At 42.9% G+C, this 18,115-nt stretch overlaps 1 protein-coding gene across 6 annotated transcripts in view; it reads left to right on the forward strand.

Annotated features, from left to right (window-relative positions):
- Positions 1-2,305: 2,305 nt before the first annotated feature.
- Positions 2,306-18,115, forward strand: part of RANBP3L (RAN binding protein 3 like) — a 46,431-nt gene continuing 30,621 nt past the window's right edge. For 2 of the 6 annotated variants that reach the window (XM_079994926.1, XM_079994924.1), the window contains exons 1-2: positions 2,307-2,816; positions 17,081-17,187. In XM_079994926.1, coding sequence (XP_079851052.1) covers positions 2,612-2,816; positions 17,081-17,187 — 312 coding nt within the window. In that variant the 5' untranslated portion in view covers positions 2,307-2,611. Of the gene's footprint in view, positions 2,817-17,080; positions 17,188-18,115 lie in introns of all 6 variants that reach the window. The other 4 variants (XR_013843353.1, XM_079994927.1, XM_079994925.1 and 1 more) reach the window with 4 other exon arrangements.

An 18,115-nucleotide genomic window follows, 5' to 3' on the forward strand; every position in this document is an offset into this window, starting at 1 on the left:
TCTGATTGCTGGGGTTCCTTTAGGAGAAAGGTAGAAATACAATAAAATAAGTAGGTTTGAAGCTATGTTTCCCTTCTTCCACCAACTTTCTTGCCTAGGTCAATTGTCTTGCTAAATTGTAACATGCGTTTTGTACCCATGGGTTTGTATCCCATGGGTAAGTCCGACTTAGAGCAGACCTGCTGAAATGAATGGACATGATTAAAGCCCATTAATTTCCATGGAGTTATAAGTTAGTTGGAGGCAACCCATAATAACAAATATCTATATCTTGCCCTGTGGCGTTTGCCCATTCTTTGGGGATATGTTTGTATTGGGGGAGAGAAAGGGTTAATAGGTTGATCAATAAGAAAGCCCGGAGGCGGAGCCTACCTGATTTTGAGGCTCAGCCCAGAGGTCTTGACAGTTATTTTGGTTGGTTCTTTTGGGAGGGGAGATAGAGGAGTCAGAGTGAGTTAGGGACAAGACTGAGAGGAAATAGAGTGACAGCATTTCAAATATATTTTAAAAATTGTTTGTGTTTGAAATAAAGTTTAATCTGCATTGTTAACTCTACCTGACTAAGACTCAGTACTTCAATGGGGAACCCTGGGTTTCCCCCCACAAAATTGGTGGCAGCGGAAGAATAAAATAGTGGTGTACAGGTCAATAGTCTGTGAAACAACCAGGGGCTCTGTACGAACGCCACATGCCCTTTCTCGCAAAGGAGCCCAGGATGGCAAACATGAAAGCGATGAAACAATGCAATGAAATATAAAATAGCATATTTAAAAACATGTAAAACAACAGGAATGTTGACTACTTTTCCTGTCAAGACTCAACCTAGCTTTTCCTTGGCTTCCTTTTAGCCGAGGCATCCGTGCTATTTTTCAAAACACACTCGCGTTAAACTGAGCAACCTCAGTAACTGGAGTACCCCTCACTTGTGTGCAAGTAAATATCACTGGGTCAGATTTGGAAGCAATAAATGAGGTGTTGAAAATCAGATGCTTGGTTGGCATCATCTAGATAACCACCCTGCCATTTAGTAAAGCATACAGAGTGGCTGGGGCCTAAATAAAATAACAATAATACTGCTCAAAGTGACAGAGCTTTCCTTTGCTCCTGGAGGAATAAATTGAAATTGGCAATGTTCAAAGCTACTTCAATGTTTATGCCCTTGCATCTTCCTGTTCTGACATCTTCCAGGTGTGGGGAACACCTGGCCTCTAAACCCCAGGTACTGATCCCAGGCCACACCCCTTTCCCAGGCCCCTCCTGCCTCTTCCATTCCACTTTCCCCCAGAAAACTCACGATAAGCTGGCCATGGAAGAAGAGAGGAATCTTTTCCTCCCTGACCCGCTACAGCGGTCTGCTCAGCTGCATCACTTGCGACTGAAATATTCAGTTGCTCCGAATCCAGAGCAAACACAAGAGCTATTCATGCCTTCAAGGGAGCTTCCCCAGAAACAATCCTCCAGCTGAATTGGAGCAAATGTCAATCGGGTTTTCTGTGGATTGGCGTCTGCTGTGATTTATCATGAGTTTTCTGGGGGAGAGTGGTGGGGCAAAGGTAAAACTGCTTGGACCTGTGTCCAGAAAGTGCAGGATAAGTGGGAAACTGCGCTTTCTAGGCATGGTGCAAGAACAAAGTCTGGATCAGCCCATAGATGAAGCAGAACTGTTAGCAATCTGTAAACGTGGTACACTTAGGTGAGTTCTGAGTGTATATTCCTATTATATCTGAAAAATGTTGGAGGGTGTGTACCATATTTTTCGCTCTATAAGACGCACCAGACCACAAGGCGCACCTAGTTTTTGGAGGAGGAAAACAAGAAAAAAAATATTCTGAATCTCAAAAGCCAGAACAGCAAGAGGGATCTCCGCTGCACAGTGAAAGCAACAATCCCTCTTGCTGTTCTGGCTTCTGGGATAGCTGCGCAGCCTGCATTCGCTCCATAAGACGCACACACATTTCCCTTTACTTTTTAGGAGGGAAAAAGTGAGTCTTATAGAGCAAAAAATGAGGTATTTTGTTTTCAGATGTTCCTGTACGTTATTAGCTTTGCCCAAGCCCTCCCTTTTCAGAATGCACAATTATTTTACTATAGTAATTCCAACAAGCAAGGAACCAGGAAACCCTATTAATTTCAAAGGCGTTCCTCTATCAAATCTGCAGCTGAGAGAACAAGAAAGCTGATCTCCCACTTCACCACTGGTAAATCCCGGGCAGAGGAAATCTAAGTCTCCCTACTGGCCCACCCTCTTTATGTTAATCTTCGTGGCTTTACATATCCCCTCCCAGAGTTCTGCCTCTCTCTTAAGTACTCTAGTCTGAGCTGTCAGAAACAGCAAGCGCAGACCTTGCTGAGCGAGCAGCTTGCTCTCCTATGAACTGTGACACTCCCCCAGCCCTTTAAAGTTGCTTTATTATTTTTTAAACGTTCAATTGCAAGAAGCTGCTTTGGGATTCTGGAGAAGGTTGCAGCATCACTGACGACTGCACAAAGTTACATCTGGCCAGCTACTTACTTGGGAAGCTGCAGCTACCGCTTTTAGAGGGCGAGAAAATAAGTCTTATCTTTTCAGTGTTCTGTCAGCTGCATTTGCAAAGCTCTATGGACTTCAGTGATGAGGAATCAGCAAATTCCTGCAAGTAGGGTAAATGACTTGTGTGCAGGAATAGGTGCTTCATGCACGGAGCACAGGTCTCAGTTGTCTCATTTCATCAAAAGAAGAGATCCCAGTGACACATGGACCATGAACCAAGCAGCTGAGGCCACAACGAACATGTACATGTTCCACACACTGGACAACAGTAAACACAAAGATGAAGGTAAGCGTTTTATTTTTTCAATTGTTTAAAATGACTTTTTTCCCCATTGGCAGCTCAAGCCTTGTGTGCTTTCACAAGGCAAATACTTCAATACTTCAATGATGACCATCACAATCAGATTGTGCAGAAATAAATATCATACCTTGTACTCGTAATAAACTATGGAGATTACATATACTAACGTGAACACTATTTGGATTATGGTTATGCTTGCCTACATAGCAAAGCCAAAGTTAAACATTTTTAGAACCCATTTATTCCAGTGATTTAGGGTGAAATCCTGTGCACCTTAACTCAGATTAGAAGAGTATGCTGTGCTCTCATTGCATTGAGGGTGATGGTTTCTTCCTGACTGGAGGTCATGCTTAACTCTTCCATTGAAATCAGTAGGATTTAAAAGTGTTTGATGTTGACTAATTTAGCCCTGTATACTTTTGCAGTTTCATTTATCCAGCAGGGCAACCCTGACTTTCAGTCCTCAAGTTACTTTGAGAGATAGCTTGCTTTATTTATCTATAAATTATATCAATCATCTTTCCACTGAAAAGGTTGTATTTCAGTAACTGAGCACAAACTGTGCACACCAGAAGTACCCAGTTTCAACTGCCAGCATCTCCAGGAAGGGCTAGGGAAAACTTCAGAAACCCATGAAATCTACTGACGGTCAGTACAAATAATACTGTGCTAGATGGACCAGTAATAAGTTGCCACAAGCCACAGGCATGATCTGGTGTAATGGGAATACTCTAAAGATCATGGTTTGCGTATTATGGCTTGCCCAAGGCTACTCAATCAGTTTTATGCCTGAGTGGGGTTTTGACGCTTGACCTTTCACATTCCAGCTCATCTCCACCTGCTGCACCTCTTTAGTTCTTGAAGAAACTACACATGCATTTGCATGATTTGTGTTGCTTCTTCTATTTTTTTTCAGTGAAAGTGATTTTTTTTTAATTAAAAAAAACTTGATCAGTGGACAAGGAATAAAATGGAACCATTGGGAACCTCTAAAGTGCCAGTAGGTTTATGGTTTTGAGTCACCATCTGACCATTGCGACTTTTTCAACAACAATGAGAACTAGATGCCTTAAAAATTGAAACTTGACATTCTTCTGATTCTCTTCTAATTAGGATAATGAGATTAGTAGAGTCTGTTTTTAACAGCCAGAAATACAGTTATCTATATGGAAAGTGCTTAACAATGGAAATTCAAAGAGGACGGATATACGGTACTCTTTTTCTTCAACTCTTCTTCATTTAAACACCTTATGGATTAGCATTGCCCATTTTCTATGAACCCCTCGATCCATTTTGCTATGTCAGGGAAATTGACATTTACTCAGAAGATTCGTCTGCCTCTTCAAATGTTAATCTGTTCTGTTCAGACTGCCATTCTTTCATCATTGCCAAGCACCAACTTCTAATAATAATAATAATTATAATTATAATTATAATTATAATTATAATTATAATTATAATTTATTTATACCCCACCCATCTGGCTGGGTTTATCCAGCCACTCTGGGCGGCTTCCAACAAAATATTAAAATACAGTAATGCATCAAACATTAAAAGCTTCCCTAAACAGGGCTGCCTTCAGATGTCTTCTAAAAGATGTCTTCTAACATGTCCTAGATATTTTGCAGCACATGTGCCCATTGTACTGCTAAATACAGTATGTTTTTTCCTTCTCTTCCACGGTGTTTAGAACAGCATAGGTTGGATATCCACAACAACCCTGTGAGGTAGTTTAGGCAGAGAGATGGTGGTTAGCCCAAAGATACCCAATGGGGTTCACAGATAAGGAAGAATAGCCCAGTTGCACTAAGATGAAAACCAATATAGTGCAGAAGGTAGGGTCTAAGACTAGACACAGAGACACCCAGCATTAAATTTCTCTTGGCTCTGAAGCTCACTGTGATTTGTGCAATGATAGAATATTTTGGCTCCCTAATTGTTTGATGATGCTTGGGACCAAATGCATGGTGCCAATTTTTTCTAGACTTATGGTACCTCATTATAGTATATATTTGAGATCTCTCAGCGTGACATGATAAGCTGCAATGCAAGGTCAAACTTAAAGTCCTAGTGATTCTGTAGATGTCAGAGTCTTCCCTGTTTCATGTCTGGCATGAACTCTGTGATCTAGTGGCCCAGTTTGTGCTGTCAGAGCACCTCTCATTAAATGATGATGTTCTGATGCAGCATCCAAAAATATCTCTGATCGTTAGAAGACGACCTGTTCTCCCAAACACTTCATTAAGCATTGCAGTTGACAGTGTTCGTTGCCTGCCAAGTGTGAATATACTGCAAATTTCATCATATATTGCAGCATATCATGCTGAAGGATCTAAATTCTTTAGTATCGAATTTTTAAAGTATGCTTTAAAAATAATGTCATAGTTGCTCTTCAACCTTCACCTTCCCCAAATGTTGTTGGACTACAACTGCCATCACCCCTAACTTTTGGATTTGATGGCCAGGGATGATGGGAGTTGTAGTGCAACAAAATCTAGGGTACCCCAGGTTGAAGAAGGCTATTTCAAAGCAGCACCAAGCTTCCGAACCCAATAAATGTCCTTTATTTCAGTTGCATTGTACTCCAATCGTTCCATATTTTTGACGTTTTGGTCTAGCAACCCTAAATGTCCCTTACAATATAAGTTTACAATATATGATGTAATCAGTAGTGTAGCCACACATGAATGAGAAGTAATAATAGTCTTTACCTTGTGATAGGTTTAATTACCATCTCTAAAATAAACCCTATTGTCTGTGTCACTACAGGTTTAGGCAAGTCGTGCTTTCAGCTCAAAGGCTTTAGTGAGATTCTTGGCAACAATGTAGGTGTCAGTAAAACGAGCTAAACATATACTATTTCACAAACTACCAGCAGCTAATGCACTAAAATGCCTGAATACCTGCTAAATGTAAAAGCAATCAGAACTCTTTTTGAAAAGGGGATGGCTTCTCTACAAGCTGAATGGGAACGGAACCAAGATGGTTATAAATTGTAATCAATTTATGAGAGTATTTCAAGTTTAGACTGGAAATTAATGAGTAGCTCTGTATTTATTTTATACATATATACCTTACCATTTGATGGCTGTGGCGGCTTACATAAAACCATAAGCACATAAATTAATAGGGGGAAGGGAAATAAACTCAGCAGCAGCAACAGAACACTAAGGTGAAATATATTAAATATTCAATCATCAAAGCAGGCCATGAATACACCGCAACCAGCTTAGTTTCAAAACAGAAATGTTGAAAAGTTTAGTGTTATTTCTTACTATCTTTATTTTAAAAAGATAAAGAAATGCACCAACATTAGACCAAACAAAGTAGCATGCATTGAACAGAATGCTAAATATGGGCTTATCTACACTTCCCCTGCTTTCCCTGGGGGAAAACTGCTCTTTAGCGCTCAGTTTGAGCAAAAGGCAATTCCAGTTTCCCCTAGATTACCATTTGTTCCGATCTATTGCTAAAAAGCAAGTTTCCCCTTGGAAAGGAGTTGGGCAAGTGGAAAACCACCAAGACATGTGCCTAGAAAGCAGTTTATTTTTCCTGACAACCATACACCAGAGCTTCATGAAGGAGATGAAAGAAAACAATGTACTTCTCTGATCCTAAGGCTGTGATCCTATGCACCATGTACACAGAAGCAAGTTCTATTGAAGTGTGTGGCTTATTTCCAAGTAAATGTGTTTATGGGTGGAAAAAAAGATGCTCGATTTTTATCGCATGGCAGGTCTTTTGGAAGTGTCCCCACTTGAAATACCTTTCCTCTGAAAGGTAAGGTCAAGCTCTGAAAAAGCCAGCTCCACATATTTGCATCAGAAGTCAGCTATGGATGATGTTGATTGGTTGGCAGCTGTGATATCCAAAAGCTACCTTTCCGAAGTGAGTGAGTTGGCAAAACTGATGGCTGAATCAGCATTTGATTTGCTGATGCATGTGTCTGTTATTTCATCTGTGAAGCTGCTAGGGAGCCTGTGTCGGTCATTGGGCTGAATGCTTTCCATTTTTTTTGTTTTTGTTTTCAAAATACTGGTCTTTTGGGGAAACCCAGTGGATAAGGCCAGGATAGGTGGAACACTGGAGACGAGGCAAGATTTGGTAGGTTCTGGGTAGAGGTTGGAAGAACCTGGTTGGTCTGGGACAGAACCAGAAAGGAACTTGATAGCTTAGGAGTGGAGGCAGAGTAGGACATTCCATTTGCAAGCTTTCAGCCTCTGATGCTGGTTACCAAACAAAAGACATTGGGAGGGATCCAGTGTAGTTCTAATGAGAAAGTTTTGTCACTGCAAGGATTTCTGCTTGCACGACATTCTCCCCCTCTCCACTCCCTGTGTGCCCCTAAATGTGCTCTAGAGATTCCCTCAACCATCTGGAGCAGATCTGGGGAGCGCCTGGGGTGGCCACAGGGGGGAAAGAGGAGAAAAATTAAATTGTGCAAGTGGAATGGTAAGATTCTGCCCAGATGGCATCGAGGGTGGCCCCTTCCTTACCATAAAAGAGGCAATTCATTGCCAAAAAAAGGGAGACAGATCTGCATAAGATATATGCTAATACGGATGTTTAGGTGCAACTTTATAAATAATTTCTGTAATTAAAATAGCAGTATCTCATCCTAGTTTAATGTATTTTTAACCTTCTGTTGGAAGCCGCCCAGAGAGGCTGGGGAAACCCAGCCAGATGGGAGGGGTAGAAATAAATTATTATTATTATTATTATTATTATTATTATTAGTTCAGGTTGGCTGTCTGCTTGCTCTCCAGGTGTTAAATGTTGATAGGCAACTTACTCCCCCTTCTTATGGCTTTTCAGCTCCAGACTGGACACAACATCCTTTCAAATAGAGGATTTTTTCTCTGTAAAGTATGGCACATGGCGAATCTACCTGGCTTCCAGAAGTGGGAACTGGGGGCTGTTCAACAAAAGACGAGCACAAGTATATAGGCTAAAGGAAATTTTAAATCAGTGGTTAGTTAACCTCTGATCTTAGGGCTCCAAGGTCTAGTGGGGACTTCTTATCCATTCTTCTTTAATCGGCTTTCAGCTCTCCATTACAGTGCTTGAGTTATAGGGGGACATAGATAAGGTAAAGGTAAAGGGACCCCTGACCATTAGGTCCAGTCACGGATGACTTTGGGGTTGTGACGCTCATCTCACTTTATTGGCCAAGGGAACCGGCATACAGCTTCCGGGTCATGTGGCCAGCATGACTAAGCCACTTCTGTCAAACCAGAACAGCGTACGGAAATGCCGTTTACCTTCCCACCAGAGCGGTACCTATTTATCTACTTGCACTTTGACATGCTTTCGAACTGCTAGGTGGGCAGGAGCAGGGACTGAGCAATGGGAGCTCACTCCATTGCGGGGATTCGAACCGCCGACCTTTTGATCGGCAAGCCCTAGGCTCTGTACTTTAACCCACAGCACCACCTGCATCGGGAACACTAAATGAAACCCACTAACTCCATGCCCCATGCAACTTTATTGAAAACAGTAGCTGAGGGGGCCACGTACCACCTTGGCCGCTGTATCATTTAAGCACTGCTCCCTCACCATAGCTGTGTCATGCTAGAGTCTTCAGCCCAATATTCTTGTGAACTGGACCAAATTCATGAACAGCTGCTTCAGTTTAACAAACCCTTAACATGCTCGAACTCCGGCACTGTTCTTACTAACAGCTGGAACGCACACCACGGTCACCCCGAGAGATGCCAAAGAAAGCAGTTTAGCTGCTGTGAGCAACCCCAGCTCTCAATATATAACATATTGTGACACTCAGCCCACGTCTACAAGGAGGACTGTTCAATTTTCTGTTCTTTCGGTTTCTCATTTCCCCAATTGTAAATTCAGATCCACATATTTCTGCAGAAATTTCTATGGTTGCTTTTTTTAAAAAAAAATAATCCTGATGGAAATTCATCAGCATTGTAGTGCAAGTTCCTCGCAAGAAGGTTTTCTTTTGTATTTAGTTTTAACAAATATACACATTTTGCAAACAACGTCCCCTCATACAAATGCATTTGTGTACATTATTTTTACTAATATATGCATTTATATGCACACCACCCCATTACATGCTTTTAGGTATGCAATTCTTAGTTGCAGAACTGCATTGCAAAATTCGTAAAAGTGTGACTCGTGAAGTATGGCTGTGTTTCGATTTGTTTACTGTTTTAGAAAGTGCAGCTTTAGTGCAATCACCTTTAAAGCCAAGGTGAACCAAATTCCATCCCAAATACTGAATAGTTTCAAGGTCAAACAGCACTTATCCTGAGTTTGGTCCCTGTGGAAGGAAGTCACTGGAGGCTTATTAGAATTTTGTAATGTTTACAGATATAGAGGTTGGGTACAAGTGAAGGAATAGCTTAAACCAGGGATGTGGAGCCTATGCTCCTCCAGATGTTGCTTGACCACAACTCCAACCATCCTTGACCATTAGCCATATTGGTTGAGGCTGATGGAAGTTGGGTTTACCGCAGGGTTTCCTAAACTTGGGTCTCCACTTGTTTTTTTAGACTACAACTCCCATCATCCCTATCTAGTAGGACCAGTGGTCAGGGGTGATGGGAACTGTAGTCCAAAAACAGCTGGAGACCCAAGATTGGGAAACCCTGGCTTAGTGCTATGTATAAACCAGGCTAACAAATCACTAATAAAATTAATATAAAACCAAGATAAAACAGCTCATGCCCCCCCCCAAAGCCATGTCTTCCAAACACTTCATAAAATGAAAAGGCGAGGAGGTTTGTTGATGAGCTGCTCTTGGATTGGGAGTTCCATGCCCAAAGTACTGCGAAAATGATCTTTGTTTTTGGGAGAATAGGAATGCAGAGAGAGAGAGTCTGAGTAGCACAGGTGTAAATTGCACTCCTCTTTATTCTCTGCTAAAGCAGCCTTCTCCAGCTTTAGTGGCCCTGATGGGTATTGTAGTTTTAAACAACTTGAGGGCACACGGTTGGGGAAATCTGCAACCAAAGAAAATGTGTTTGCTACAATATATTTATGTAAAGGAAGGAGGAGGAAGAAAAACAACAAGAGCCCTGTTATGCCAGGATTGTTTACAAGGCTGGCTTTATTTACGAGGTCTGGTCTTCTTTTGGCAGAAAGGGGTGGGTTATTCCAGTCCCACCAGCCAGAGGCGGCCCATTTGGCAGGCTTCTGCAGAGACTTTTCCAGCAGCCTCCTGCACTCAAAGTAGCTGGGCTGCTCAGGACTGGAGCAATCCGGTCTCAACCAGTTTTGAAACCAGCCTGCCGAGAGTGTGCGTCCTGCTGTTTTTCAGGAGGAGGAGGAGGACTAGGAGGAGCAGCCCCTGTATCCTTTGCCTCCACCCCTTGCCTTTGCCTCGTTCACTGCCTTTTGCTCCCTATGGGTCCTCGTAGGGCGGAGTGCCTCTGTGAGCGATTGTGCCTGTTTGTGGACGACTCCTGCTTTTGTCAACAGAAGAGATCTAGCCATGTGTCTCTTCTGCCTCCCTTAAAAGCCTGCTGATAGTCTCAGATGAATGCCAAGTGAGCTGGCGCTGTTAGAAGGAGAACAGTCCTTTCTGTTTGCTTCCATCTGTCCCACCATAGTTTCATTCTGCAGCCATCACTAAAGCGCTTTTCTTCTCCCCATGCACATGAGATGTTCTCATTCTGGAACAAAGATTCACTCCAAATGTATATTAAGGCCATGCTTGCTGTAGAAGCTCAGTGGGAGAGCATTTGCTGTGCATGCAGAAGGTTTCTAATTTCAATCCTGGGCATTTCCAGGTATGGCTGGGAGAGACCTATGTCTGAAACGCTGGAGAGCCACCTCCAGCCAGAGTAGACCTCTGGGAGCCAACATGGTGTCCTCTAGATATGGATGGACTGCAGTTCCCATCACCCCCAGCCAGTATGGCCAATGGTTAGGGACGACAGGGATTGTGGTTCAGTGACATCTGGAGGGCAGCAGGTTAGCTACCCCTGGTATAAACAATAGCGAACTAGATGGACCAATAATCTGACTCATTAAAAATCAGCTTCCTGTGTCCCTGTCAGCGAGGTTTAGAAAACAGAAGCAAGCCCAATGGAGAGAAAAATGGCCGGGGGGGGGGGGGGAGAGAGTCTGAATATTTGCATGGGAGAATCAGCTGGCAACACAGTGCATATAGATATAGATGCATTGGACTTGCCTCACTGTTTTGGCCAACTGGGGTCACCTCCTCACATGCTAGGTTGTCTCAAGACTGGGTTGTTGTTGTTTTCTACAGGGTAAAAATGATAAAATTATTTTAGGGTTGCCATATTTCAAAAAGTGAAAATCTGGACACAAAACTGGTTGAACTTTTTTTGGGCAAAGTTGCTTTGCAAAATCTCAAAAAATGCTGATTTTCCTGCACATATTATCGATTTCTGCTGAATCCTGCTTCCAAAGGCTGAATCCTGGCTATGTCCAACCCTATATAACCACGGCAACCCTATATAACCTTGATGCTTTTGTGAGCTCGCGAATGTGGGCTTTAATTATAATATAAAATGTACCGGCAGGTTTGTGCCTGTATGTTTCCTGGCTTGGCCCAAGACTGTTTGCAAATGGTAGTCTTGTTTCCGGTAAAGGTGCACAGTAACCAAAGCCAGCCAACTTAATTTGGCACCTGGGGTTGAAAATTCCACAACGCCTCTCCTTTTCCCTGCCTGTTAAAAAAATATATATACACAATAATAATACTCTAAACAACTAACAGTTTACCGCCATGTTTCAGTTGCTCACACTGTGGTGAGATGTTTTGCATTTCATTCTAAATTAGAGTAATCACGGACCGGATACCATTGTTATCATGCATTCTGGATGATTTGCGCTCATGATGCTACTGGGGTGGTCATACCAGATACTGCTTTCCATATACATTGCACCTGCAGAAATTTTGGGATGGACACACTGCTTCATTTCCAATCGGTGCATATCCCATAGCTTCCTGCTGAGACCCTGCCACGTTTTATACCATAAATCTTTTGGTTCACTTTTGTTCCGCTTTTGTTCTGCTATAGGCAGCAATAAGGAGGTGGCGTTGGGGATGCATGACAGCAGAAAAAAAAATAAAGCAAAATAAATCCACCACTAATGTACTAATGCATTGTGCGAAGAATATGTTGCAGAATCCACCAACAATACACCAGTGGTCTGGAGGGGCCCTGTTTCTATATTTGCACCAATGTGCATGTTAGCATATGAAAATTTAATGTGCCCTCTGTTTTGATATTACATTTCCTTTTGGAAGTAATATATAAGTGGCTACCCTAGACATATGTGTTTCCTCCCACCCACCCTGACTAGAATAAGTCCTTTACTGTTTATAACATACTGTGATATCTTAGTCTCCTGATTTTTCTGCCAGTCAGAAATGTAGCCACTCAGAAACACTCCCTCAGTTCCTCCCAGATCTGAGCTTTCAGCTATTGCAACAGTTTGTTTTCCCCTGCTCCTAATTCTGGCACAGAACATTTCTGATCCTTGCCAGCTTCCTACGGCCTTCCAGCTTTTAGTAAACAGTCATTCTCTCATGGTTGTCCAAAGTGAGTCTGTTATTTGGTTTCCCACATCCTTTTCCCTCCTTCCCTTTATTTTGTTTTGTTTTGCTTTTTGTTAGTGCAATATGTTTTAAAGTCACAAGGCTAAAACGTTTCTGCTTTTCCATGATAAAAGTGGGTGGTCCCATCTAATGCTTGAACTTTAGCCTTCCTAAAGAAAGCAGGAGGAAGAGACCACTGGGAAAGATGATAGAATTTGTTCTTGTTAAAAGAAAACTCTGAATGATGAGGCTAGTAAGCCTTTAAGGTAAGCATGCGGGGGCCTGCCGACTTCTAGATGTTGTCAGACTTCAACTCCCATCATCCCTGAATATCATTCCGTGCTGGTTGGAGGAAACTGGAGTTGGAATCCAACAGCAGCTGGAGGTTCCCTGCGGCTTCCCCATTCTAGTTTTAAGGTTACAGTCAAAGATGAGAAAATTGTAAGGTGTCTGCAATGGGCTGGACACTACTGCCCTCTGCTGAGTTTGAGCAGCACCAGAACTGCTCTAGCCTAAGTAGACACAGTAGAGAAATCTGATTCAGGTCGCGTTTGAAGGAGAGCACGCCGAAGTCACTCTTTGCAAAATAATACACAAACCCTTCAGAACTTCTTCTTCTCTGAAGTTTTGCAAAACAACCAAGTAATGGATCTAAAAATGCACAGGCGCACAGAGCAAGGTGTGCATAAAATTGCACATATTGTTGAAAATACATTATATTAGTATTTTCTACATGTTTTGCTTTGCAAAAAAACTGTGTGTACAGTGGTACCTCGGGTTACGTACTTAATTCATTCCAGAGGTCTGTTTTTAACCTGAAACTGTTCTTAACCTGAAGCACCACTTTAGCTAATGGGGCCTCCTGCTGCCACCGCGCCACCGGAGCACGATTTCTGTTCTCATCCTGAAGCAAAGTTCTTAACCCAAGGTACTATTTCTGGGTTAGTGGAGTCTGTAACCTGAAGCGTATGAAACCTGAAGCATATGTACCCCGAGGTACCACTGTATATTAGGAGAAATTCGCACTAAAATGCATGTGGATTTTTGTGATTTAAAAAAAACAACACAGAGTGATGTGGAAATGCGGAGAACGAAACTTAAAATTGGAAAAAGGATAAAATGAAATGGACATATCCTCCCATTTCTAACCATCTTCGGCTACTTATGTCTACTACTTTAAAAAAAAGAATTAATTTTACTCCAGGTCAAGGTGGTTTGCATATTAGAATGCAAGTTGCTACAGAGAACATAAAAAGGACTGATGTCACAGACATTTGGGTTTAAGAGTCGTACTTCAGGTTTCACCCTGAAGCACCTACATCCTGCTGCAGGATCTTTAAAACTATGTGGGTTGACAAATTGAAGAGGATTCCCTTCATTTGGCTGAGACCAGACAGTATCTGAGAGTGTGTGTATGCATGCAGACTGCCTTATATATTAGATCACGGCAGAAGCACTTGTCATTGGAAGAGCAGATGAGAATGAAAGCTCCCTTCTGATTTTTCAACATATTAATACTAACAAAAACAAAAGCATTTTTAAGACCATAAGATGAGCCTCCCTGGATCAGGCGCCAAAGGCCCAGCTAGTTCAACATCCTTGCCATGCACTTGACACACTGTTCCTGACTCTATGTGGGGTACCTTTGAAGGTGACCCGGAAACTACAACTAATCCAGAATGCGGCAGCTGGACTGGTGACTGGGAGCGGCCGCCAAGACCATATAACACCAGTCCTGAAAGACCTACATTGGCTCCCAGTGTACGTTTCCGAGCACAATTCAATGTGTTGGTGCTGACCTTTAAAGCCCTAAATGGCCTCGGCCCAGCATACCTGAAGGAGTGTCTCCACCTCCATCGTTCAGCCCGGACACTGAGGTCCAGCGCCGAGGGCCTTCTGGCAGTTCCCTCACTGCGAGAAGTGAGGTTACAGGGAACCAGGCAGAGGGCCTTCTTGGGAGTGGCCCACCCTGTAGAATGCCCTCCCATCTGATGTCAAGGAAATAAATAACTATCTGACTTTTAGAAGACATCTGAAGGCAGCCCTGTTTAGGGAAGTTTTTTTATGTTAGATGTTTTATTGTGTCTTTAATATTCTGTTGGGAGCTGTCCAGAGTGGCTGGGGAAAGCCAGCCAGGTGGGCAGAGTATAAATAATAAATTATTATTAAAATTATTATTATTACTCTACCATCTGATGAAATGGGACGTGTGAATGCTACACACAGTTGAGCATGCATAGGCAAATACCAAATGCCTGATTTATTGCTTTCCTGCAGTGCTGTGCATAGTCACTTCCCCATTGGGCTATAATATTATTTCATATGGCATGTTATAATTAACAACCCATTACACATATTTGCAGCTGGTTTTATGAGAACAGAATATATTTGATTGCATAGGTTTTGTAAGGAGGATCCGAGATACTCTGGAGACTATTCATATATGCACACATATACTGTACACTGAAAGATTAAATATATCTTACAAATATTTTTAAACACCCTGGAAAGGAAGTGTCCAATCTGTATTTGGCAACTATTTCAGAATGTTCCAACATTAAATGGTTGTGCTAGCTAAGCCAAGCTCTATATAAAGTTTCTTAACTGTCTGTGTGGTGAATTGATGAATATTTTAATAAGTTTCACTTGAGCAATGCTCATAATAATTTATACAAGCTTGTGGGGTGGCTTCACAAATTATACCTTTGTGGGGTACAGTCAAATCTACCTCTGTTTTTTTAAACATGCGGTTAAGTTATCAATAACTACCTCCACATGCAGAATTCTGCCTCTGTGCAATTTGACTGAGCTGTAATCATTAACAGCTCAGGAGAAATAGTTCATTATTCCTTTTCTTTAAATAGAGTTGCATATATAACCAAACTGTGGTTTGTTTAAAGATGGGTATATGGGCCATAATTGCATCCTTGCTCAGTTTTAACTCTGCCGTTACGTCTATTAAGTTACTTTTAGGAAGATAAAGAGAAGCACCTAAAATTGCTTGCTGTTGATTTGAGAACAACACTTACTATCATTATCATTATTAATTAAATTCGTATTCTGCCCTTCCTCCTGTAGGGGCCCAGGGCAGCAAAAACATTAACTGATACACTTAAAAGCATCTGGAAATAGTTCCAATACAGATGCAGACTGCATTAGACCTGACTAACATTTAACAGGAGAGAATTTCACATGGTAGGTGTCAGGACACTAAAGGCCCAATTCCTATAGTGCATGGGTAGGCAAATTAAGGCCTGGGGCTGGATCCGAGCCAGTCGCCTTCTAAATCTGGCCCACAGACAGTTGGGGAATCAGCGTGTTTTTACATGAGTAGAATGTGTGCTTTTATTTAAAATGCATCTCTGGGTTATTTGTGGGGCATAGGAATTCAATCATATTTTTTCCCAAAATATAGTCCAGCCTCCCACAAGGTCTGAGGGAGTGGATCGGCCCCCTGCTGATAAAGTTTGCTGACCCTTCTATAGTGTGTTGAATGGATCACCTGCTAAAATGGTATCTGCAAAAGGTCCTATAGATGATGTTGAAATAGGATAGTTTTGTATGACATGGAAATCGGACGTTTGTGCAGGCATCCCATGCCGTGGGGTGAGGATGAAATGAGGGTGCATGCATGGGACGCACTCCCAAAGAGAAGCCAGAGACAATGGACTTAGGCTGAAGTGCAGGTTTCCATTGCAAAGGAAACTGGTGGGCCAAGAAACAGCCAAGCGATTAGGTGGATGTATGTTAATGTTGCACAGGTGGGGCAAAGGCACCTTCTTTGAGGCTGAGAGGATGAGCCTCAACTTGCCCTTCAAGATGAACAAGTCGTTGTAAGAGGTGTTTCTGGGTGCTGTTTCCCTGCCACTTTCTGAGGCCCCAGTCAGGCAAATGGCTGAATTGGACCACACATCCTATGTTGAAACAAGGTGATTACAGGGCAACTGGAGCACCCCCTAAGCTGCTCCTGCTACCAGAACCGTCCCTATCATTAGGTAAAGCTCCTACACCTGTTTTGGAGAATAGAAACATCAAAGTACACAACAATAAACACATTTCCCCCCCATCTAGTACAAAGCTGCTTTAGAGAATACAAAGGTAAAAGTAAAAAGGTAAAGGTAAAGGGACCCCTGACCATTAGGTTCAGTCGTGGACGACTCTGGGGTTGCGGTGCTCATCTCACTTTATTGGCCGAGGGAGCCGGCGTACAGCTTCCGGGTCATGTGGCCAGCAGGACTAAGCTGCTTCTGGCGAACCAGAGCAGTGCACGGAAACGCCGTTTACCTTCCCACCGGAGCGGTACCTATTTATCTACTTGCACTTTGACGTGCTTTCGAACTGCTAGGTTGGCAGAAGCAGGGACCGGGCAACAGAAGCTTACCCCGTCGTGGGGATTCGAACCGCCGACCTTCTGAACGGCAAGTCCTAGGCTCTGTGGTTTAACCCACAGCACCACCCGTGACCCAAAGGTAAAAGTACACAACAATAAATACATTTTTTCATCTAGTACAGCTGCATCCCTGAAAGATAACAGAAAAAGCAATGGTGTGGATTTGAAGAGGGCATGGTGTCAAAAGATGAAATATTGCGTTCCCAGAATAGCTGAGTTCTGTCCAGAAATCCCAAATCAACGAAAACATGTTATATTTGTATAGTGCAAAAGGAAACATTATTTGAATTCACACATATGGAGTCTTTCTTCTTTCCCAAGGCAGATCCGTGATTGCACAGCCCATATTTGTTTTCAAGAAGGAACGCCCTTGCAAGGTACGAATGGAAGCCTCCCCTTCTTGCATTTCTCCTGACAACACATCTGGGGTGAGTCAGGGCACAAGGTGGGAGGCGCAGGACCACAGCAGCAGGTCTATGTGGGTTCAGCAGAGAGTCTGCATTCATAGATACATCTGTACGCACCTGGGGCAGATGTGTAATCAGGAATCCTGGAAAACCTGGGTTCCCAGCCATAGTAGTAGAATTTAGAACAGGGGTCAGCAAACTTTTTCAGCAGGGGGGGTGGTCCACTATCCCTCAGAATTTGTGGGGGGCCGGAATATATTTTTGGGGGGGAATGAACAAATTCCTATGCCCCACAAATAACCCAGAGATACATTTTAAATAAAAGGACACATTCTGCTCATGTAAAAACACTAGGCAGGCCCCACAAATAACCCAGAGATGCATTTTAAATAAAAGGACACATTCTACTCGTGTAAAAACATGCTGATTCCCAGACCATCCGTGGGCTGGATTGAGAAGGTGATTGGGCCGCATCCGGCCCACGGGCTTTAGGTTGCCTTCCCCTGGTTTTGAAGTTACAGTGGTACCTCTGGATGCGAACGGGATGCGTTCCGAAGCCCTGTTCACATCCTGAAGCGAACGCAACCCACATCTGCGCGTGTGCGGGTCGCGATTCGCCACTTCCGTGCATTCGCGTGACGTCATTTTGCGCGTCTGTGCATGCACGAGCGGCGAAACCTGGAAGTAATCTGTTCCGTTACTTCCGGGTCGCCATGGAGCATAACCTGAAAACGCTCAACCTGAAGCATATTTAACCTGAGGTATGACTGTACAGTGGTAGATCGGGTTACAGACGCTTCAGGTTACAGACTTCGTTAACCCATAAATAGTACCTTGGGTTAAGAACTTTGTTTCAGGATGAGAACAGAAATTGCGCGGTAGCGGCGCAGAAACAGTGGGAGGCCCTATTAGCTAAAGTGGTGCTTCAGGTTAAGAGCAGTTTCAGGTT

Source organism: Podarcis cretensis, assembly GCF_951804945.1.
Source record: "Podarcis cretensis genome assembly, chromosome: 11".
NCBI classification, from domain to species: domain Eukaryota; kingdom Metazoa; phylum Chordata; class Lepidosauria; order Squamata; family Lacertidae; genus Podarcis; species Podarcis cretensis.